At 39.4% G+C, this 26,037-nt stretch overlaps 1 protein-coding gene across 15 annotated transcripts in view; it reads right to left on the reverse strand.

Moving 5' to 3' along the window:
• ptprsa (protein tyrosine phosphatase receptor type Sa) overlaps positions 1-26,037 on the reverse strand; it is a 237,882-nt gene that overhangs the window by 70,211 nt on the left and 141,634 nt on the right. For 9 of the 15 annotated variants that reach the window (XM_019875184.1, XM_019875183.1, XM_019875180.1 and 6 more), the window contains 3 exons: positions 20,284-20,472; positions 4,941-5,051; positions 2,878-2,889 (listed from right to left, as the gene is read on the reverse strand). In XM_019875184.1, coding sequence (XP_019730743.1) covers positions 2,878-2,889; positions 4,941-5,051; positions 20,284-20,472 — 312 coding nt within the window. The remainder of the gene's footprint in view (positions 1-2,877; positions 2,890-4,940; positions 5,052-20,283; positions 20,473-26,037) is intronic. The other 6 variants (XM_019875182.1, XM_019875185.1, XM_019875193.1 and 3 more) reach the window with 1 other exon arrangement.

Consider the following 26,037-nt stretch of genomic DNA (forward strand, 5'->3'; position numbering starts at 1 on the left):
TATATATATATACCAGTATATATATCCATTATGCATGGATGCGTGTATCTGGATCATGTTTCATCTGCCACTGAGCCAAGTCAACACTGTGCCATTTAAGAATGGGCCTGTGCTTTCCTCCCTAAACTGTAGCGCAAAACAGGGAATTAGGAGTTAAAAAAAAAAAAAAAAATCCCATTGGTATGGACAGGCTTCTCATTCACAGAGCCCAGGAGCCCAGCCGGCCCATTTGGATTTGAGAGGAAAAGAAAACAAACATATACTTCTATTTGGATAGGTTATCTTGTTTCAAGCCCCAATGTGGAGAGAAAGACAAGAAGACTTACAGTGAACGAGGTGAAAAGCAGTCGAGAGAGAACGCCAGAGTACTCCACTAAGTTTAAAAGTGGGTGGTGTTGTGGAGGGATTTGTGAGCCCCAAAAAACAAAACAAAACAAAACAAAAAAAAAACCAAACAACAGAGGTGGACATTATTGGCCACTTTGGTAGGGCAGGTTTTACTGCCCGAAAATGAATGGGGAAGCCAAAATAATGTGCAGCCTTTAGTGTCACCTTGAAGCTGAGATTACACCCTCTTGCTGCCTGAGGACACAGGCATCATATGGAGATCCTTTTGTTACGCTTTCTGGTTGAAGTCTACAACATTTACATAGAAGCTGCGGGGGTCAGCCTGTATTAATACCTTGGCTGTGCTGATGCTAAAGAGTCTATGGGCACCTCATCAACATGGAAATTATGACGCAAAGAAATGTGACAGGAATCATTGTATGGGTATCTGATTATAGGAGATTTGTAAATTTTTGTTTTTGTTTTTTAGAAAGGAAAAGATGCCAGTTGTCATTCAGTTTGGGACTGTATTCGTATATTTTTAGAAGAATGAAACATTTTTAACACACACGAGTCTATGAGGGCTGGCGACACACGTCCACTAGAAACGGCAGGCTTTCGATTTAATTTGGCCAGTGAGAACATAAGGTGTAATCTAGCTTTCTTTCCCAACATCACACACGGATACATAGCGAGACATGCAAGCAAATTGACACCCAAGCAGATATGATTAGAAGAGGGCAGACATGCACATGCGTACCGAACAGCATAGTCTTTCTGCATCCGTGTGATCATTTTGATTTCAAACTCATAGTGACGACATGCCTTTAGTTTTTCATTATTCTTTATTTTTGGAGTGGGATTTTGCCAGACGTTGCAATGGCAGTTATAACTTAAGTATTTCTAAGCAAATGAATATTTTCAGTTAATTGGTGGCAAGAAGTCTTCAAATTGAAACTCAGGAATAGCAGCTAGATTTGGGAGTGAGGTCACATCAAGTTCCAGTCCTTAATTCGAAGAATCAGAAGACTTTGGGCTTGATTTAAAAAAGGTTTGCATGTTGTAATTTGTGAAGATTTAATTAAGCACACGCTCTTTGGGATCTTCCTAAATCAGTTTTTTTTTTTTTTGTGTCCATCAGAATGAATTGCACTAGAGCTGCAATCATATGAGCCAAAATATAATTCTTTCTAAAAAATATCCATCACACACTTGTGATTAAAGAACCAACAAAATTGGAGGCTGCTTAGATTCTCTCAGTGGTTAAAAAAATCGTAGGTTGTATGATTTTAACTTTTAAGTTAAGGGCTACTTAAATAGGGCAGAGTCGCAGGCATATACATCTATATATCTATATATCTATATTTTTTTTTTGTAATTCAAGATCTCAACCCAATACTTGCCCAGTTTGCTTACTAAAGTGTTTATAGTCATTTTTGTGGCTCTGTCTGATAGTTTGTACAAGTTTGTTACAAGTTTCAAAAAGTCATCGATAAACAAACTCCCATATATACTAGCCCATTAATTCATATTCATGCTATAACTCGTGTGGATGAGTGTTTATGGTGTTATCATTTTCATGAAAATGAACAAAACATAATTCATTGATTCCATTACAAGTCGTTGTGGGCAATCTGAAATATAAAATAAGCATATTGTACAGTATTTGAAAATAATGTAAATGTTATACCGCTATCGATCCACACGATGGCCTCAATTGCAATCATCATGATACCCACTCAAGCCAATTTTTTTTTTTTTTTCAGTAAAAGATCCTTTTAAATGAGATGACAGAAACGCCGGCTGTCTCCACACTTTCATGCCGCATTTCCACATGCATTTCAAGATTCAAGAAGCACAGCAGCATCATTTGGAAAAGGAAACTCAAATCCGTCAAAACACAAAGAATTAAAACAGAAATGGATATTTTACTAAAAAGAAAGTGACAAAAGGAAATCCAACTGAATAAAAAAGGAAAACAGACGTAACACACCATAATCACAACATAAATTAATACGAGAACCAAGGGAAAGCCAAAACAGATTGTTCGGGGAAGTGACTATTCGAAAAACAAAGGAAAGGATAAAATGGAAGAGAACACACAGAAAGCATAAAAAAGACCAACACGGCCAAAGTGGTTCTGGACAGGCATGCAAGCGCAGTTACATTCTTCCATCGTGCAACATGTCCTGTTATTTTCACGTGCTGGGTATCCATGACAACACATGCAAGAAAGGCTTTTCTGTGCAGAAGCAATACCAGAGGATGCAAAACGAGAAAAGGCCCCACAATGCAAACATAAAGGTAAACAAAAACCCGAACTCGTCAGGTTTTATTTCATCATTTCTTCCTTAGAAATATACTTTGTAGAAAAAGCTTTGTCAAATTAATTTAGCAGTTTGGTTTGACTGGATTATCATTTATTTAATTTAGAAATGAATTGAGAAATGTAGCAGGCAAATCTAACTAGATTTTTTTTTCAACATTTAGATTTTTTTTCCCCCTCAATTGTGGGTTCACTAAAGTAAAAAAGAAAAAAAACACACCAACCTTCTCGAAGCTCTGAGGGATGTAAAGGGGTTGATGCAGAACACAATGACATGAGGAGAAGAGAAAAATAGGGGAAACACAGAGAGAGTAAAAAAAGCCACCTCAAGGTGTTTAGCTGCAGCTACATATCCCTTTGCTTAAATCCCTGTTCCCTTTTTTTTTCCCCCCCACACACTGTCCCTGCTACCGGTGACACCCATTTTGAAAGACCACTTGCCTGCCCGCCCCTTGATTAAATGTCATGTTTAATAAATAAACCAAAACAATCAAGATCATTCATCGTTGCCGCTAAGGAAAAAAAAAATGGTGAAGCACCCCTGGAGTAAAGATCATGTGTATTATAATTTAAAGATTCAAAAGCTCCTCATGACCACAAGGAGAAGTTCCCCTGATGGTTAATTGTCGCTTTTGTTTGAGAAGGAAGTTAAATAAATAAAAAATAAGGAAAAACTAATGAACGATAGAAAAGAAAAGAGACACGCTCAGGCTGAAGTTAGAAGCTGCAGTTCGAGACCGAATGTTTTACGAGGGGTCAATTGCAACATCACAAAGGGGTTTGTGCCTCTCACACACACACACACACGCACGCACGCACGCACGCACGCGCACGCACACGCACACGCACACACTAACGTTCAAAATAATTGTGGCACAGGAAGAATTTTGGGACCGGTGTTTTATGCTTCCAGTTGTATCTCGACTACAGCTGCTAATCTCAGGTGCAATTTGTGAACAAAAACATTGTCAACATCACGTATCAGAATCGTTTGACAAAAGTGAACTGAAAACAGACAAAAGGTTGACACCATTCAAGTGAATTACATATAGTAGAGTGAGGGCACCTGAATCCTTATGACCTTTGTGAACTCAGTTTCACGAAAGGCATGCTGATGGAGCATGTTCATGGAAGCGGCATGAGTTATTCATTTAAAGGTACTTTTTTGTTGTCTCCCAATCAAGGAATCTTCTCATAAATCACAAGACTGCACCAAGTGTTCCCATTCTTATTATGCAATATTGATGTCTCTTGACGGCAATTTGTCTTTAATTGCATGAGCTCATATATGGTGAGTGTTGCAGCATTGTATTTTGAATGCCGGCTATCTCATTTAAGCACTTTTTTGCCTATTGCGTTGAGACAATGGCAACAGCAAGTACAAATAACAGCCCTGACCCAATTTATAATGTCAGACTAGTGAATTATTTATTGGGAACAAAGTTATTTGGTACACAGCAGAAGGAACGAACTGAGTAGACACCGATGGCATCTTTATTTAATATGTGCCATATAAATTATACATGGTGGAAGTGCATCTGCTTCATTTTATTAAACCTCACTAAACAGGGAGTCATTGTCATTTTGCATCAGTGGTCGAGCGATTCCTTTCCATAGCTTTGCTGACCAAAACGGACTAATGGGTGGACGACCATGTAAAAAAAAAATAAAAAAATTACAGAATGTAGCACAACGAAGGAATTTTATGGAATTATGCTGCAGAGGATAACATGTTACATATGAGTGCTACTCACTGTGTTAATGGACAATTATTACTTTTTTTTTTTAGATTTTGATTGTGATCGTGACTAATCCCTCTTTCACGCAATCAAAATCCAGACTTACCGTTTTGCTCCAGTACCTGAAAATAACAAATAACTAAGCAACGTCCACATGTTGGATGGAGGGCAAACATTTGTTTGGGTGCACAATTACAGTTAAGAGGTGTCTGGCAACCGATTAAGCAAAGACATACGGCTTCTTGCGCTACGCATTTCCTTCCAAGCGAGTTGGGCATGGCATTGGAAGACACAAAATGAAGTGTTACATCATAACACAAAAGAACATCAGTTGATCAAATGACTGTATACTTCGCAATTGGCTTTTATAGTGCACATTCATTTACACAATGGGCAGGCAATATTATCAGTGCTAAAATATTTATACGAGTTGGATAAAATAGTGCTACGGCTAGAAGGGAAGTAATTACTATTCGTAAAGCTCAACATTAAAAAAAGGACTGTGCAGACATTTCACTTTTTTGGTCTAACACTCGTGTTCTCCCTACCTCGCACATAAAGGTTAGCGGGGGACGAGTAGCGGACGCCTTCCAAATTAGACGCCACACACTCGTACTTTCCTTGGTCCGTCTCCTCGCTGTTCTCAATCTGCAAAGCACCTGGAAACAACAATATCCAGCAAAAACAAGCAGAATGAAAGGAAGAGACAGAGAGAGAAAGAGAAAAAAGGAGGGAGTATCCCAATTAGTTGAGGTTTTTTTGACAGTGCACAAAGAAGTCAGAAAATTCTCTAAACGGGGGCGGGGTGCATCTCGCAATGCTCTGGACTATTTCATTGAGACGCGCTTCTCTCTGCAATCTTAATGCAGTTCACCGTGAAAAACCGCGTGGCCCCTCCGGCATCCGTTATACTCAGATTAAATAGGCAAACAATTTAATAAATAAATCAGCAGGCTGAATCGGTCACACCAAATTTGTTGGGAGCATTTGGATGTGACAAAAGTAAAAGGAAGAAGTAACATTGCAAATGTCAAGGAAGCTACTGGGCAAAGGCGTAGAGATGGTGGTGTAAACTACAAGGCATTAAACAAAATTAGATGCATAACATTTACAAGGGGAGACATGGCACAAGAGAAATGGGAATTCCTTTACAATATAACCGTGTGTGTGTGTGTGTGTGTGTGTGTGTGTGTGTGTGTGTATATAATGTCTGTAAAAACATTTTTTTTTTTACAGTACTATGTTGCTATACGAACAACAAGGTAGATTGTTTTCAATATGTAACCCAGGGGTGATTTATTTTAACGTCTCTGTACATTTTCGATCGTGTCACATCTGTAGGGGCTTGTTTGATAACAACCCAGTTATCGCTTATCAGATAAAAGATTCTGTCCTTCCACAATGTGCAAATGAACTCCATCCACCTAATGTGTAGGTACAACTTGAAAGAGGGAGCGCGTGGAGAGGGAGGTGAAAAAACGAGTGTCACATCATTCTGCATTAGAGCACAGTTGACGGTACGTCTTGATGATATCATTAGTGCTTCTGGCTGGTTCAGCAAACAGATTGCAGCCCAGGCTTCCCTGACAAATGCTGCAACGCAGCTCATTAGTGTTGATCCAAGAAGCCTCAATGTACCAGACACCACCCAGAATACTTTGCTATGTACTATATCCAGGTGCTCCTTTCCATCTCTTTTACAATCAAAACTAGAATGACACTCAGTGCTGACCTCCGCCAAGACCGAGTCATCATAATGTAGATCAACACCAGGTTGCACATTTTCATGGATGCTCACCCACCTTGTTCGTGTACCAAATTTCCAACACAAGTTCTGAGTTAGTTAGTGATATGATCAAAAGGTAACTCTTATTTATTTATTTGTTTGTTTTTCATCAATACTTAGAAATGCATGGTTGAAGACAACCAAAATGTTTCCACGGGGAACTTCCATTTGTTTGATATCCTTTTGTACAGTACTTAACAAATGCATTAGACCAGGGCTCAACTCAAATCAACCCATCAATTCAACTTTATATAGCACGGGCAGGTGCGTAGGGAGATAAAGTGGGGCAACACCATTTGGAGAGTTGTAAAACAACAAATAAAAGTGTCTTCAAATGAAATCTGAAATTTTCAGGGAGCCAATAAGGTAGGTCAGAATTATAGTTAGGTGCTTCCTCTTATGAGCACCAGTTAGAAGGCGAGCAGCAGCATTTTGGAACAACTGGAGTCGCTTGCATTCAAAAAAAAAAAAAAAAAATGGCCATTGAAATATAATTGTTCTGTTTTTACTTTTCTACTTTTTATTTTCTGAAATGTAATTTTTGACTGCATTTTGAATGACTTTCTTTCCTACTTTTTTATTTCAAGTGCAAAAGGCACAAAGAAAAATTGTAAATGAGTAGTCTGTCAGAATTAGACGCAGATAACATTACTTCACACTCGGTCTCAGCAATGTGATTGGCATATGCCTAACAAACTCAAACAGGCGGTTAGCATTTGTTTAGATTATATTCACCTCAAACTACAGTAACAACTAAAAGACAAAAGCATTTATTTGTTATACAATAAAACAAGATGTAGTAAGAAGTAACACTTTAAAGGCTGGGCAGAGAATGCTAGAGAAAGTGATGAGCAGATGCAGTAAAAAGGGAGAAGGAGAGCAGCAGAGCGATAACTTTAGTCTATTTATACTTCATGCCTCTCTCAGTCAGACTCAGGAGTAGGTACACACGAACCAGCTGGTGTTCGCTAGTGATGTAGCCAAATCCTACATTTCCCCTATGTACAAAGATCTCCCATGAATATACAGTAACGAAAAAAAAAGTTGCTGTCAATTCTGTTCTACCAAGAGGTCAAAATTAAGATGATGCAGTGATCAAAAAAAAAAGAAAAAAAAAAAAAGAAAAGCAAATGCCTTTGCTTCACCTGTATTTTGTGGGAATACATCAATATTGATAAAATGTGTGAACCAATGTGGTATTTGAAGTAAACTCCTTACAGCAGAATGGTTAACGTCATCAAGTATGACTTGCTGAAAAGTGGCACACCACATCTTTTTTATCTTGGCCATCCTGGTTCTGGTATCTAAATTAAGGCAATCAAACAAAATGAATCAATTGTTTCATTCTACCTCCATGGACTGTAGATATTGTGCCTGTGTTTTGGGTTGCATGATGTCAGTAGCTATGGTCCTTCATATAATCACCTTTATTTTGTCATATAGGATTGGGACTTTATATTTTTGTATATAAAGGATTTTGCTTATCAGCTTCCATGTCCTGTTTGCTTCTGGGCCCAAATTGTGTTCCTCGTTTGACAGTTGTGACATATGTATTTCGTTCACCATTTTACTGTACCTCATTATTTTTTTTTAGCACACGCTTTGCTAACTCAGCCGGTCTGAGGCTTGACAGAGTGGTGGAGAAACAGGTCTGAAATAATTGGAGAAATGTATCTTACACAGATACATTCAAAACATTTTCACAGTATGAGCATTGACAAGAAATACCAGTAGCATCAGGAGCTTGTGGTTCCTTTCTGTGCTCCTACAGGGAATCCTCTGAGGCGTGTCAGAAAAGTTTCAATACTGGTGTCACAATAGATCTAATTCAAATCCAAACCACAAACTACAATTCTTCCCCTTTGAAGTAATCCCCACGGAAGCGAACACACTTTCCAAACCTTGTCTACCATGCCTAACTGCACTGCTGGAAGGATTCCCTCGGGATCCACTGCAGCTGTGTCGTCACAGCCATTGTGATGTCTTCGAAACGAGTGCCCTGGATAACCCTTTTGAGCTTGCAAAACATCAAAAAAATAAAAATAAAATAAATTGCGCAACGATAGGTTGGGTGAGCTTCAGAGGTTGCTGCAGCACGGCGATGTTTTACTCAGTGAGGAACTGTTAGTTTCGCAGTTCAATGTAAGCAGGCATGTTGTCACAGTAGAGCAGCCAATTTTTCATGCCACAACTCTTGCTTCTTCTCACTGAACGAAGCAAACTCCACAGGATCCCATTGTAGATGTGTTGCTTGAAAGCATGGCCCATATTGAAAGAGTCATAGTTTGTAGTTTGGGTCTGAAATCTTTTGTGCCATCAGTTCTGACCCTTTTAAGACACACCCTGTATGTTAAGCTTCTTGCCCCCCTTTTATTTGTATTAGATGTATAATTGTAACATTAGACATCGAAGCCAATCGTAAATTTCTTAATCAACACATACTAACAGTAACTGGTTTTGAAGTTTTAACATTGGACAGTAGTTGTATAAATCACACTTAGTCTAATGCATGAGATTTACATGTCTGTTTTGACTAGACATTGATGGGTGACTTTATCATTAATCAAAATTTCCTTTTAGCATGCATTTCAGACAATAACGGATACTTTTTATTTTCCGAAGTTAACGGTGAACCAATCCATAATAATGGTAATATTTTAGATTTGGGACTTGGGTCTTCGCAATGTCCTATGTAAAGGTTCTCCCATATACTTCGCCTATGTCTGACCCACTGCTTCATAAAAGTTTAGGTCTTGGCCCACTGCTATTTTTCCAACCACAATCAATGCTATAGCACAGGTGTGTTAACCTCATTTCTGTCGCGGGTCACTTCAGAGTTACGTCTTCTCTTGGTGGGCCATTATGACAGTGAAACCAAAAAAAAAAAAAAAAAAAGGTTCATCGTCTCATCATACTGTTACAACAAATTGATGGATGATAGTTTTGAAAACAGACAAGTATTATTGTTCAATTATCGTTCAAGCGAGTGTAAACTTTTTTTTTCAAATTCTTGCAAAATCTCAATGTTATTTATGACGCACAACAATTTGACCTTTCGGTACAGATTTTAGCAAGGATCATGGAAGTTGACACACATGATTTGCTTTGGTGGGCCACATAAAATAACATGGCAGGCCCGATCTGCCCCCTGGGCCTTGAATTTGACACCCATGATATAGCAACCACCGGCGCCTACCGGTCATCAGGTAATAAAGTTCATCGTCTCTTTCATGTTTTCCTTGATTCCACAATCTAAAAAAAAAACAAAAAAAAAACACCATACCGGGAACATTTTGTTTTTGGCAGTACAGTAATCCAACATGAACAATGTATGCTAGCATCTTTGCCTGCCTTACTGAGTTGGGGGTGTTTCTTTAATCAGAGACATGAGGAAGGAGTGAAGTGAGGCTACATTTGAATTTTGATCACATGGCCTCTGGTAATCCCTATGAATTCTTTTTTTAAGGATTCAAGCTGGATCACTGTACTAAGACAGCTATCACAAAAGTGGCAAATGACCTTTTACTACTAATGGACAGTCACATCTCATCAATAATATTAGTACTTAATCTCAGCGCTGCAGTTCATTGCAGCTATCACAATATACTGCCAGATCACCTTGAAACTTGGATCGGTATCAAAGCTTAAGCACACAACACTGATAAAATATTACATGGCTGAATGTCTTCCTATCTTGTTTTATTATTTTGTTGGTACCTTATGTGCCATCTTGTGCCTTCCGCTTACAATATGCTAGTGTTGAGGTTACTCTTAGAGCTAAAAAGAAGTAAGAGGGTTCTATAGTATTCTCTATTCTGGCTCCAATACTCGAGAGTGCCCTACCTGCAGAAATTAGAATAGCTACCACTGGAAACATTTCTAAACCTTGACCTATTTCTACACTCCAAAATTTATTTAAAAACACTCTTAGTATGCAACTTGTCTCGCACCGCGCCTCACTCCTTGTCATGTGATTTTTGGCCTGTCTTATGGCTTGTCAAACTACACGACTTTTTTGTCTTCCACGATGGTGATGCTGTCAGACTACCAGAAAAATATCGTTTTGTGTCTTGGACTGGGCGAGATGTCACACTACAAGCCCGTCACCAACCAGACCCTGCCCAGTTGTCGTATGCTTCCGTCAAAAAAAAAAAAAAAAAAAAGAAAGAAAGAAAGATAGAAAGAAAAAAAATAGGGTGGACTGGACTGTCTATTCTCCCCAAAAAGCTTGAGCGAACGAAAGTGTTTAATGACACCACGTCTACTAATCAGCTGCCACCTTTAAAGTCAGAAAACGTAGCATGAGTTCAAATGTGACGTATAGTTTCCAATATTTTCCCTTTTGTTCAAATCACTTTTTATATATTGTACACTTCGTTGTGATTGTTAGCATGCCACGTCCAGTCTCGCCATAGCTTTCTTTCTATTGGTCAATGCTGGTGAACTAATTGAAGGATGACAGACGACATGTCAGACCATGTGGCAATGGCGAACATAAATTCTAAAATGCCAGACACCTCACAACCAATCGTCGAGTATGTCACACTACATGGCTATGTCGCGTGAAGACCACTCAAAATCGCCTATGAGACTCTAAGTTTGTCTGCGACAAATCTGGCGGCTCAAAATCAGTCTGACGTCGGCTTAACTTTCCACCCTACTCAACACCTTCAGATTTGAAAATGTATAAATGACCACAAAACTGGCTACAATTCCAGCTGTGGATCACGCAGGAGCCCTCCACTGTCCATATTTACCAAGCATCGAGCAGCAAGCACACATCATAATTTTCATTCCAAAGGGAAAAATGGCCATAGAGGTCTGAGGTATTTTTCCATGCAGTGACAGCAACGCTGCTCAACAAGGATGCATTATCAAAGGACAGTCCGTTGAGCACCACTCAAGCGAAAAGAGGAGAGAAAAATACAGGTGATCATTTTTAGGACCAAGTGTTGAAAGGCTTGCTGCTAACACATATCAGTTGACATCCTTCTTGCTATTTTTCACCAAATGGTAGGAATAGGTTAATTTTGTTTTTTAAACTTTGATTATTTGTGATTGTAGAATTGTTGCCACGAGGGTCAACTTCAAAATAATAGTGAACCAAGTAATACCTGTACACGGATAGCAATGCCTTACTTGGCTTTTATTTTGAAGTTGTGCACAAAAGTGCAATGACAGTCTTGAACCAGAGCGCAATATTCAATTTCCACTACTTATGCTCAACATTCTTTTCTTTCTTTCTTTTTTTTTTTTACAACTCTATATGCAATCCCCTAACAAATTGCTGCAGATCGGTGGTTGGGGACCACTACTCTTATTTATGAGTCAAGGTCAAATAGATAACTTAATAAATAACAAAAACAATGTAAAGATTGAGGACCAAACAAGAAGAGAGAGACAAGAGAAGGAAAATAGGGGAAGAAGGATGGGTTGAGGCATGAGTGATTAATTGAGTAAAGTGCCCCAAGTTGTGGTCTGCCCAGCCTGTTATTATTTTGCAGCAGCTTTGCCAATTGTACACCCCTTTGCCAGACCCACTTGTGTAATTCAATTAGTTTGCTCCAGCAAGCCTTGATTGATTTCTGTAGGCAATCAACAAAATAACTGGCCCAGTCTCACTCCCTAATTCTTGCTCTGAGGCCAGTCAGGCTTGCCAGAGGCATTCCATTCTCTACATTTCCTCCCAACCTTCTCACGCAAATGCGACTCACTGCATCGCAACACACATTTGATTGAAAGTGAACTATTATCAAATGGACATGCACTCATACCTTTCATATACAACAGTTTTGTGGCAAAGATGGACATATGAGGGTAAAATCCTGCATTATATAGCAGTAAACAATACAGCAAAAATATTTTGAAGAGAATACTATGAGACACGCTTGTCCTGTTTCAATGTCACGACACGAGCTTGGAGCCTTTCTCAGCTGCTCCATTTAGTTCACATTCCTCAAACATAAGATATTCCGAATACTTTCACAATCGTGCAGATACTGGCAATGATGAAGCAAACAGTTATCTGAACTAAGATTTTTTTCCACAAACTCAGATTCCTTTCCAGAACTTTTTTAAAATGACAGCGGAAAAGACGCTCATGGACCACCTGCAGGTCCCTCTTCCGTGGATATTTTTTTGTTGTCACCCAGTTACACTCTGCCACCACCACAAGGTCACTGCAGTGTGGTCAAACCAGTGTGAGGCCAATGTGTGATGCCATTGTTGTCTGTGCCAATCTCGTGACACACATGAACTCGGTGATGACACAGGTAGGGAGTGCAACTGTTCCAGTTTTCCAACTTTCGCTTTGGTCTTATGCTATACCAGTGTTACTTTGTGTGAAGGGCAATGGATTTGTTTTTTGTTTTTTCATTCACTTGACTTTCAAGACATTTTTCATATGGGTTTCTTTGTAAAGACTCAAAACGTACTGCATACTACACCTGTAACTGTGTCTACGTCCCTAAATTAACCCAGCAGCTTGCCACAGTGTGAACGCTAAAGCTATTGCATACTTGGCTGGGTTACAGTTGGTTCAAATCAGAATTTAATGGAAAATTGTCAGAATGAACCTCAGATTGACTTTCAAGATATGGTTCGTATCATGTTAAAGGTTCAGGGTCACCTGTAACATATACGCCAGCCAATCACAACCTTATGACCACTTAATACAAGAGCTGCATCAAATCCTGCCTTTATGAGAATAATAATGCTTGGCTTTGATTGACAGCATCAGAGAGGTATTAATTTAACGGTTTGCTGAGTAAGGCAGAGATAGTTTGCAGTAAAATACCCTTCATGAACGGCACATGACGTACTTACCTGATTAAAGAAACAAAATATTGCAATAAACACATTGCATCACAGCATAAATCTGGTGGAAAATAAGTTCATGTACAATTATACTAACAAATATAGAGATTTACACTGTCATTCCACTTTCTGCTTTGATTTCCACCCACTCATGTAAGAAAAAAAAAATAAAGTAACTACAGCTTCATTTTTAAACAGCAGCCATAGCCCCCACGGGCATCTCTAGGTTCATCTTTGTAAGAAACTCTGTCACAGACGATGGGGGAATGAATGCAAATTTCTGTAATGCAACTTGCTTATTAACATTACATGAGTGTCTCTCGGCTCTAGCGGAGACCGGAAGGATGAGAAGGATATCAAAGCGGAGAAGATCGGGCGAATAAAGGGTCACAATGCTTGCCAGTTTACAGTATTCATTAGCTTGGCCTAAGAGGAGGCCCCCACCCCTTCCCTTGCCCATTTCCCCACCAAAACATCACCAGTCCAACAACCACCCAAAATTAAAGTTAAACAGCTGCATAGTTTTTTTCCTACAAAATGAAAATGCATGGGAGACACAGACAGACGTGAAGGAACATTGGTGAAACGTTTAACACAGACATCACGAGAGAATAAAAACATAAGACGACACAGTAATATTAATGTTATGTTTTGTTTTGTTTTTCTTTATGGGGCACCAACAACATTATCAGCCTATTTAGTCATAAGGATGATTTTCTGAGAGTTCTAGTTATGAAATTAAGGTATTTTAGGTTATATTTATATTGTTTCACTGTGATGGTTAAACGTCTTACCTCGAATCGGGGTACCCTCTGGAGGAGACACAAAAACGAAGACACAACATAGATTTAGTTAAAGGTTAGTGGTAGTTATGTTAGTGGTTTAGGGAGTGCATCACTAGAACTGGATTATAACCCTTGTCAGACTTTAGGAGGCGGGGCTTTTTATCGGAATACAAAAATAAAATAATCTCTCCCACTGCTGGTATCACAATGGGATTCTATCGCCGAGGTATTTTATTTCTCTCGATGCCGGACGGTCCATACTAATAGCGTAAACTCAATGCATCATCGGCAAGACTTGGCATTTATTTAGTACTGGCTGCAAACATCGGTGATAAGGCATTGCAAGAGCATGACCTTACGCCAGCATAGGCTGCTCCAGTGTCATAAACCCTTTCCCAGCTGAATGACCTTGAGTAGGATGTCAGCAAAGCAGTTACTGGTGTCTCCATATTATCCTGGGGGTCTACATTACAAACCTGCTGAGGCGATAATGCAGTCTGTGCCGATCTAGTTCAGACTGTACCTTCTAGCCACCGCATGCTAAATCAAACACCTTGAAGTTTTTTGTTTTTTTTTTTAATTCCACAAATTGTAAAGCGCCTCAAGTGTTCACACTTCACCTCTAGCTTCACCACTCCCGCTCGGTCATTTTGTCTCTTGGCTTTTCCCATTGTTTCATTTCTTTTACGCAGTGCGCTTGCCTATTCTTTGTTTATTGTAAGTCTATTGTGTTACAAGCTTGACTGCAGGCCAAGTATCCCATTAGGGACAAGGAAATACCCATCTTATCTATTCACTCACTGGTGGGCTTTTTAAAATGTAGCTCTGAGTTGTTGCTTGGATGTAAAACGCATCACTTGCAGGCAGAGCCCTGAATTGTTTGGGACAGAGATTAACTCAACCCGCCTCACTCTGGCATGCGCTGCATTGAACTGTTCTTCTGCCTACAGCAAAACTGTTTTTTAATGTGTTACTATTTTCCATCTTTCACCCTTCAACATATCTCTTGTGAGGAATTGTGCCTTTTTTGGGGGAATTCCACTCCCTTCCATTTGCTTCAGCCGGACAACTCAGGGAGCAAAGTGCTCTTTGTCATCGCTACAGTAGGAGTTGTGTATGTGATACCAGCATGTAGGAGGCAAGAAGTGAGTTTAAGTCAAAGTTCTGCCTGGTTTGTGATGTGTTTCTATGTATACATGCAGTACATACGGTAAACAGTGATCCCCCATCATATCGCAGTTCATCATTATCAATGATTTTTTTACAGTTTGTGGCAAAGTCCACATCTATAGTTGCTCAACTTCACTGTATTACCATGTGCCGCAAAATGCCAGGCGCCAATGATATCAACTGGACGAAATGTGTTATAATTCAGAAGAAGAAGAAGAAAAAGGTGCACCTTTAATGTTATACAACATCACATTATTCCATTGGAGTGGTTGTTGTTCTCAGCGCAGGGAGAACATATACAGTACCTGTGCGTATTGTTCTATGCTCTGTTTGTATGTGTTGCTGCTCGGGTAGCAGCTGTTTGAAATGTTACAATTACTGTAACATCTATGCTAATTATCGTTTGCCTTTTTATGGCATTTCAACTCATACAGTATGTTAGTATTAAAGCAGTGGACTTTTGTTTGACATAATTACGTAGTTTGGGTTAAGCATTTTGTTGTTCAAATATCCAATGTTGAACTGTCTTTAATTTGATGGGTCAGTTTGACAACACACTTCAACAAGGAGTCAAATCAACAACTTGATCGAAGCATTGTTATGCGGAGAACAGTGCAAGCGAGAGTAAGGCATTGCGCTAAGGAACGCAACAATAAGTGTGTTTCTATAAGGTTGTGTTTTTGAATTGGTTTACATTTACTTAAAGCTGATGGGAGGGGTAAAACTACTGCATACATAAACAGAAAATGTTTTCAGAAGGTTTCTTTAATCATTAATTTTCATCTTTACGGATGGGTCTGTAACCTACCCCTTGCGACAGGGGTTCACTGCATACGCACATATATGTACTGTATGTACACACACACACACACACACACACACACACACACACACACACACACACACACACACACACACACACACACACGTCATTCAAAGAACCAGGAAAAACCATAAAAACAAAACAAAAAAAAAAGTGGCATTATGAAAATGATTTTGGCGACCGGTTTAGAAGCCACATAAGGTTAATCACAAGACAGAGGACATTAGGGCCAAGAGGAGGTTGTATTGTTATGGTGTTAGCATTTTATCAGAAGCTGCAGGAAGCAGTTGACTTGTTTTACTTCAACGAATATGAATTTTTTAGTTGGGAAGTTAAGGGTGTTACTCGTTAAAGGCTGGGTGAGGTGAAGGGTACTGTTAGGAAAAGGTTGGGGCAAGGTTTTGGTTAATAAAGCAGGTTTTTAGAAGGGATGACAATCGCACATAGGCCTACAGAAAACGTGACAAAAGGGGATGGAGAAAATAAACAGATACAATGATTAAAGGAACATCCATTTAAAAGCAACGGTAATAAATAGATATACTGATCAATGGCATCTTTTCTGGCTTTTAACTGTAAAAAATGAGGATTATATATATATATATGAATGACAGCTGGGCCGACAATAACAATCCAACTGTATTATTGCAATGTAACTTAACGATCATGAGCCTCCCCCCTTCTGAGCTTTGTTTGGTCAGTGAAAGCTTGATCAGCTTACATTGACAATGACCTAAATATACCTCAACAGGCGACAGACTTATCAGCTGTGGCACTATTTACTCCACTGATCACTGCAGATGTTAGCTAAACAGCCCTCTTAAGATATTAGAAATATAATTCAAGGCTGTAGTCCAGCTTCAGTCTGGTTTGAAATGTTCATCTGCATACATTAAAGAATGACCGTCTGATTTGTCAAACTTGTCTGGTTAGGGTTGACTGTTCATAAGGTATGTGGCTGAAGATGTTTTGGGGAAGTAAGAGAGCAGCAAACATGAATGATCTTGCACATTTCAGAGATTAATCCAAACATGATTTGAACACAGGCTTTTAAGGTGTTGGGCCGTGATCTTCCATTCAAAGAGTATTAAAATATTGGGGCCTCCCCTAACTTTGTTGAATTGAACCTGACAAGGCCGGTGGCGGTGTTACGTTTGCAGTCAAAGCACACACTGCGAGAAATGTCAAGCCCCCTCCATAACTCTCGAGGAAGTCCTTGGGGGAACCACACAAAAATATCACTGGCCTGGCAGTGCAGCGTGCTCTGGAACATCGAGCAATCTTTTTGGGGAATGGCACCAATCCAATTTTAGACATTTAAATGTGTCAGAGGTTGATTTGTTCATAGGCTTGTGTTATTGCTTTCTGTTATGTTTTCAATTGAGGTATTCCACAACCAAATAGTGCAATTCATTTAGTGCAGCAGGAGCCTGAGTATTTATTGCCCTCAAATAACTCAACAAAGTGTAGGAAAAGGATCTAAGGAAGAGGGGTGGGCGGTGGGGGGTAGCAATGGAATGCATGCATATTGGACAAAGGTTTAACTCTGCCATCTGCTTGAAGGATAGTGGGTAGGCTTGCTTGACTCATTTAGTGCAGCAGGAGCCTGAGTATTTATTGCCTCCCAACATATCCCCTCCCTCACTTGTCTTTCCCCAAATACTTTATTTTTACCATAACAAATTGACGTTAGGAGTTACACGAAAAGGCTTCAAGGTTTGCCTGGAGCAAACAAGTAAACAGATAAAGCCCAATAGACGCTGCTTTGATTGTATTGCGCATACTGTCCTGCAAAAAGTAGAGGAGGGATATTCGTCAACCCTTTTCGAGGGTAATGACAAAAACACTTTATATTTGGAAAGAATCAAATGCCCTGTAAAGAATACTTAACATACAAACCGCTTGACGAAAGACGGCAACTCAAAATGGTGAAGACGTGGGAAGGCATTAATTAGCCAAGGGATCTTACAAGTCCACAACACCCAACAATTCTCGACAATATACGGTACTTTTTTTTTTTTTGGTACAACAAGGAACAATGTGGTCAAATGTAGATACTGGTAGCATAATTTAGGCCCCTACCCTTGTACTCATTTAAGACTAGGGTCATTGCTTGTCTGATGACCTTGGCCAATGATGTTTGAATGAAAATACTCTCCTGAAAAAACTTTTTGGTCAAATAATCAGTTTAAATGTTACTTGCCAGGCATTCTCAGACTCTTGTTGCACATTAATGTTGTGAAAACTAGGTTGCACTTCTGGAATGTGTGAGCATAAAAAGTAGGTACTAAATTTCTCCCTCCAGAATCAAAAATCACATGTGTAACTGTATTTATGAGAGCCGCTGGCTTGCAACAACGAGGTATTGGGTTGACTAAGTCCAATATTTGGACCATGTGATCAGCAAAAGTAAAACAGCCACAGCATTTCTCTATTTTAACGTTGTTAAAGAAACTTATAGTAGTTCAATGATGTTACTTTACTAAAAATGCAGTCGTACATGTATTGAACTTGACAGGAGCAAGATGCCTTGAAAACCCTTCGCATTATGGTATTACTTAAAGGTGGCGGCGGTGGAAATAACTCAACAAAGTGTAGGAAAAGGATCTAAGGAAGAGGGGTGGGCGGTGGGGGGTAGCAATGGAATGCATGCATATTGGACAAAGGTTTAACTCTGCCATCTGCTTGAAGGATAGTGGGTAGGCTTGCTTGACTCAGATGAACACTTACCAAAGGTTTCTGTAAATCACAAAGCAAGATGAAAGTAAATAGAGGAAAAAGGAAGAACAACATAGGTGATTTTAGGGTAACGTAGGTAAATGCCACTTAAGAATTAAAGTCTAGAAGTTTCATCTTGGGTAACGCTGGAATTTTTGTCACATTTTTGTTGTTCTGTATGAGCATTTAAAAGGTTGAAAGTCATGATTAACTAATTAAGTAACAATATCTTTTTCATACTATAAAATGTAAGTGCAAATTTTGGTGCCTGTTGGAAAATAGCCTTTTAATATTGTGTTTAAGTTGAGTTTTAGAAGACTTTTTGTCTTTGGTTACCAGATACATTGCTGTTATCTTGAATACTCTGCAATGTGCATTCATTGTGACGTGTCTTAGTTTCACACAGAATCATAAACAAAGTACACAGAGGGACAACAAAAAAGAACATCCTTCAATTAGGCAAGACATAAAAAAAGGCTCCAGAAGGACACTCACAAGAATGGTGACAGAGAAGTTACATTAGATAGCAGACAAAATCACTGGCAGTGGTTTAAAGATGGAGAGAAATGTTGACAATGAAGGCACGTAAACCAGCATTGATATTCGGCATTTTAAAGTGTTCCTTAACAAACACAACTGCATTTAAAATATATGCATATCCATGAGCAGGATTTCAGTTATTCCATTCAAACCAATATATTCACCCGAATTATAAGTAACCCTGCCAATGAAATGATGTCGCAAAAATAGATGCATAGTATTACACAATTTTTTTGTAAAACATATTGGAATCTATTCAATGGTCGACTTTGCAGTAACTCCTCAAATGATTTGGTTAGAGCTAATGAGCACACAACCCTACTACACGCTGGACGATTTGAAATCATAAAAACCTCTTTATTGATTATTGTACGAGATGTTTCATGGTGTCAACACAACTGATTTAGCTAACGCTAAATAGACAGTAGTAAGAAACTGTGAATCCAGAACTTCAGTTTCTTGAGGGGGGGGTTTGACATCTCAATAAAAGGAGATGGTGTGGACAAAAACAATGTACACACACATTTTGGAATTCTTTTTTTCAAGTCTACAGAAGAACTACATAGGAATTTACGTTTAATAATTGCTAGTACATTTGGAAATTATTCTAAATGAAAACCTTGTTTGGGAGATGTCAACTTATTTTACATGGATAAGCATAAATAATGATATGCCCAATCAATTATTTTGAGTATACCACACGAGAGGCACAAATGGGACATGAACTCAATCGCGAGACTATTTAGTGGCGTCCGCACTGATTTACATTTGCAGTAACGGATCAAATAAGAGTCATTGGATTTTTCCAATGGTGACAAATTATCGACCTAAAATATCTACCCCTTGTTGCCCAGGGCCATTTTAGAGTCTGCACTTAATTAGCTATATAATTAGACTTTGCTTTAGTGGGCCTCTCAGTGGGGTTTAATCAATGGGAACAAGACACAAACATATCCATAACTGAGTTGTGCCAGCACAACTTTAATGTGGCTTTCACTGATTACAACATACTGTACTTCTATGGTAGTATTAATTATTTGATCTTTTTCATTCTTTAACATACTGTGCTTTCAGTACAGTCTGTACACGGTATAATCAGTCTGTTTTACTCTGTTTAATACATTAAAGGCATCCCCAAAAGTATTTTGGAAGCATCCGAAACTAATTCAGGCTACTGTTAAAACAACTTTACAAGAAAACATGTTATGTTGGCTATAAGGAAAATGACATCAGTATGCTGAAACTTTCCTTACCTGAGCGTAGCTGTTTGATTCGCCCATTACTTGCACTGGGGTCAATGGGTAGAAAGTCTTTATACCAGGTGATTTCTGGGTCAGGGTTACCACTGGCGGCGCAGAGCATCGTTGCTGTCCGAGTGCGCTCCACCACCTTTAATTGAGGGCCCATGTCAATGTTAGGAAAGCCAGGAGGGAGTAGATCCTCTGTTGGAATGAAAACAAACCCATCAATACACCGTAAGCCATTTCAATCATTGCTGTGCAAAAATGTGCAAAAATACATTTTTTTTGGTCAGAAAATTAGCTAACATAAATTCAGATACAGCGTCCAATTTGATACATTTCCACATAATCTTGTATGTGTGCTCCTGCAGGAAACATTGTTGCCTTTGCAATCCATGATGACACGCTGTGACAAACATTTATAAAGATCAATATGAGATTTAATAATGGCACAATGTAACACATGACGAAAAGCCTTGCAAAACAGCGAACCAGAATGACAATTCAAGGTATGTGAAAGGTCAAAAAAAACTTTTAAATGACTGGCCTTTCATATTTCTATTCACATTTTAAAAGGTAACGGACTTACGTTTATGGGTGAGTTCTCACACTTCCTTTATTCATCACATTCAGCCATAACACAATCTTTGTGGTACCCCTGCAGCTGATAATCATGCATGATCGAGCAATTACTTCACTATTAATGGATGAGAAAGTGCAGTGTTCTCCATGGTCATTGTCCTCCTTTCGCTGTCACGCTGGCACAATTAGTCCCGTGGGTCAAAACGCCTGACCTCTACCCTGACTGGAGCCAAAATAGTGACTCATTCTTATATTATGAGAGCTGTGGGGCGAAGTGCCTTGAGCTGCAATATGCATCAGAAGCTCAAGGCCACATCACAACTCTGAGAATGACTGACTAAGAAATTGGTCAGTGGCACATAGGTCACTGCCCATTTCAAGAGCCAATGACCTCATGTCGACACAGCAGACATGATGGTAGTATCGGCACCCAAGGAGCACTAAAGTGGTGGTAACGAGGGACAGTAAATTAGGTCACAGATGAAAAATTAGGTAACCGTCGGCTCAAATCCGGCTCAGACCACGGACCATCCAACAACCCCCAGACCAACAGCTGTGGTGTCCTTGAGCAATACACCTACCTATGCCCTGAACTGCTCCCTGAGGACTAAAGTAGCCCCCTTGCTCCAGTGTGTGCCTTTATGTGCTCACTGCTGTGATGGGTTAAACAAAGAGAACAAGTTTTGTGAATATGTATGTACACATACAAGGTGTACAATCCTGACAATAAAGATGATAATCCTCATTCTGCTATTCCATTCTTCAAATTTGACACTGCTTTTATACAACACAGTTCCGGCTAGGCTCTGTTCAAGTTGTTTTCCTTTGGGGAAGTCAATTTTCCACATCAATAGTGTCACCTTAACTGTTGAAATGCAAGCGTGGAAAACACACCTCATTGAAGGTATCAGACAGAATGAGACATGATAACAAACGACAGCAATGGATGAGAATGACTTCTGTCCCCGCAAAACTATTGCAGCAAAGTAAAGATGAGTAGATTACAATTCCCAGAGTGAAGGTAAAGCAATATGCTAAGTTACTGTTGGCGTATGCATTTGGACGTCCATTGTCAAACCTCAGATATTACAAACATGATGAGGCAACGACAAATCTGTTCAACCAATAGCAGTGGTTTTCATTGCTCAAATGATATAACTTCTAAAGGCTTAGAACTAAAAGTGACAGGATGAAAGACACGCTCGCATAAAAATAAATACAACTTGCTGAGCCAAGGAGGTACTGTGCAGTGTAAAACAGGCATGGATGTCAATTTACAGAAAATTATAACTTTTCTCTTCCAAGTGATGCTTTTTGTTAATGTTTAATTTTTAGTAGTTTCAAGTTCAATTACTATGAGCAGAAGTGGGTGATTGAGTCTAATATTTTTTTATTCATCAATAGATGCAAACATGACATTTGCACAAGGATCACACAAAAAAAATGCTGACTGTAGCAGAAAACAATTCACTTGCTGGGATTTTTAACATTTAAAAGAGTCGAATCTTCAAAAATAAAACATTTGGGAGAAAAGAAGGCTGAGTCTCACAATGGCGGCCGATCTGCTAACCTGCAACTAAAGCTGCCATCAACGGAATGAATATTTCACTGCTGCGTTCAAAGAAATACAGGCATTTACACCGGTTTAGGCTCTAGTGGTGTATCCTCTCCATCGATTATTAATGATCACCACTGTATAATCTTTTTATATCGAGTCGCCCTGAAGCTTAGAAAGGCAATTGCAAACTACATTTCCCTTCTGAAACTTCAGTACATGAGAGTGCAATATGCTCTCACAATATCCCTCTTCTGGATGTCATCAGTGATCTATGTTAAACATGCCATAATGGTACGGCACTTTCATTCCCTTCTAGCGAGGTCTGTCTGTCGGAGAAGGATTACCGCACCGGTCTGGGATTTTCCCTGTGTCTACCACATGATATAGTAGATGCTTATGAGGCCTTTCCGTGCATTCAGTCACCAGCCTACAGGATATGAAAGCTGTAAATCGGAGTCAGGGACAGCCTGAGTTAAAATGTTGCAAACATTCACTAAAGTAGCAGACATGAATAGAATCAAGCAAGTGACAGAAGTAATTAGTTTTAGCTCTGGACAAGAAAAGGTGAAAAGACAAATCTCCCAAAGCAGCAGTAAACCAGAAGAATATTATTCCATCTTTACAGCTGCTCTGACCTGGTGCACTTTGGGCCACTTTTTCTGAATGCTTGTCGCTACAGACCCAGGAACGGAGTCAGATAGCATCTTTCCTCTCAAACTTACACTCAACCTTAAAGTCGGCCATGCAAAAATAAACAGATCACTCATCAAGGGAGTGCTACTTCAGGGTTATCCAGCCTGACTGTGAAGGGAAGAAGCCAATAACATACGTTGATGCTATCCTACCTATTCCCGAAGGACCGCTCCACCATAACAGTTTAGTAATTCTATTTCTTCTCTGATGTGCACTTTTTGTGATGACGGATCTTTGCAGGCCAAATAGAATCAATGGGAGTGCACAATCCATCAATGACAAGGCATTGTTTATTTTGTCAAGAGCAGCTTTTACCACTTAGGCCAATAATCATTAGACTTGAGGTTGCGGGGGCGTCCACATGCTGATCTTATACCCTGCATGCATGCATTACAAGCAACAGGTAATGAACCACAAATTCAATTTTTTTTCACCTGCAAAAGGCCTCAGCGAAGGCATGCATTTAGAATCCCATACGAATAGGAATACAGGTATATACCGACACATAGTACATGGCACGGTCAAGAAACAGCTCTCCAATGCTCTCAACTTCACTTGCCTTCAGTTTTCCTTTTATAACTGTCTATAATTTTGATTTAACATTTAATATCATTACACAAGTGACAGGTGCTAAGCCTTTAATCAGCCTCTGGATAGTTGAGCCAGTGCTGATAATCTGCAGATTCATGCCTGCTGTTGCATTCAGCATGCTATCATGTGGCCTGCTTAAAAGGTCTGTCCTTTACACTCACTTAACTTTCCTGACTAATCCTCTTCCCTGTGGTTCAGTGGTAGAGAGAGAAAAAAAAATGGTGACCCCAAAGTCATATATTCTCACAAAATATAAGGCTTATTTTTTCTGAGTTACAGTCTGCATCCTACAGCCCAGAGTGACTTCTTGTGTGCCAAATAACTAAGATGTGCCGTTGTTTGTAAAAAATGAACAGTCAACCAACATGGCAACACTAATGCAACACCACAAACTAAGATGTCATTAAACAGAAGTGGCTTATGATATTAAAACCCAAAAGAGAAATGACGGGACTGCAGCATTTACAATTGAAAGTGAACTTCCTAAAGTTTGCATGCAACTAAGCTATGAGCAGTAGTAGGCTATCATGGAGTGTAACAGTGCACATGAAATATTTGGCTTCTTCTCAAATGTTTCCTTTTTTTTTTTTTGCAAAGTAGTTTACATCGTCACTTTAATGTTGAAGATCATCAGGAAAATGCAAATATTATGATGAAAAAATTATTTGCTCCCGTTGTTAAATCCGCAATTAAACCTGCCTAATCACATTTTTTGGAAAGCTGAGTTCATTTTCACTGACCACCCCCAAGTCTGATTACACTCAGTCCTGCTCAATCAAGAACAGTCAAACATGGCCATGGTAGCGTCATGGTCTGGGGCTGCTGTGCTTCTTCAGGAGTCGGATGACTTTCTGTCATTGATGGAAGCATGTATTCTGTTCTTTCCCAGAAAATCCTGAGGGAGAACATCCAAGTGGCAAAACTATGCAAATAAGTAAGAAATTGAGAAGAGGGCAACTATATTTTCATGACACTGTGTATAATCGAAACTCTAAATGCATGTGAAATGCATTCATCAGGTGTCAACATCGGCGGCTTTAATGTTGATGCCTCTGAGCCATCCATGATATCATCGGACGGAGAAGGAGCAAAACTTGATTTGTGGCCACTGCAGAAAATGCTATGGGGAGGACAACCATCCCCCACACCTATTACTCATATTATTATTTTCACTTACTGAAATGATTTAATTCCATCAGAGGCTTAATCAGGTTAACTGATTATCCAGTGCCGCAGAATGGAGACAGGCTATGAGCAGATAGGAGCATCAATATTGCAAACGGATGGCTGGGAGATTGACACAGGGAGTCCAAGCAAGAGTGAAATTTTAGGAGCTTTTAGCAATGTGCCTTGATAGTTATTTTGTGATAGGGCGATAGCCACAAATGTTTATTTTACAATGTTTGTGCTCGCAGATCAAAGCATTTTGAATTGCAATCCCCCGATTCTCTGTTGGTATCCCTGTTGAATTGCTTTTGAGAGATACAAAATATGACATGGGAAAAGAGGCACAAAGAGAGCTCAGGGACATCCAGAGAATAGCAACACAGGGAAATCTAATCATAGCGACGCTGTCCCCATCACGGCTCACCCTCTCCAGATACCCATCTCAGTTGAATTATGGTTGTTATACAGCCAGCCCTCCACCTTTCTATACTTTGCCCCATTGTGAGAGGGATATGTTGCATTGACATTCTTGACATCAGACAGGTATCATTTACTGTACATCCACGTAGCCGAAAACGAAACACCATACCCTCACACCGTGTTTTGATCACAGAGTTATACGGTAAATTATTGTTCTGGCAAACGTTTTATAATGACATCCGTCAGCTTTGTTGATCTGTGTGCAGCTTTGTTAATCTCTGCGCACAACAGAATTACAACGATTGTGAGCAAAACCATTACAATGTAAACGTGGTTGGAAATTGATAAATTGGTGAGAATGAAATGAAAAAAAAAAAAAAATGAGATCAATCTACTTATCGGCAGCTTTCAAACAGATTTTTGTATCACCTCCAGTTCTGAATACAGGATATACAAGGCCAGGCTCAAATTGGAAAAAAAGAGAGATCCTTTTTAGCCAAGGGCTTGGGAGGGTGGGGCATATCACAACGGCAGCTTCCACTACAGCTCACAACAAATGGACAGAATTTGCCATGTATCATAGCCCAAAGATCAAAAGTAAATGATGAAAGTGTTTTTGTTTTTTGTTTGTTTTGGCTAGGGTGAGCAGGAATGAGTGCATTGAGCATCATTTTCTGTCTGTAACAGGCACTTATGGGCACTTTTAAAATAAGTAAAGGGTGTCAAACAGCAATGCTACCGAACTTAAGCCACAG

Source organism: Hippocampus comes, unplaced genomic scaffold (assembly GCF_001891065.2).
Source record: "Hippocampus comes isolate QL1 unplaced genomic scaffold, H_comes_QL1_v1.1 scaffold132, whole genome shotgun sequence".
Taxonomy (NCBI): domain Eukaryota; kingdom Metazoa; phylum Chordata; class Actinopteri; order Syngnathiformes; family Syngnathidae; genus Hippocampus; species Hippocampus comes.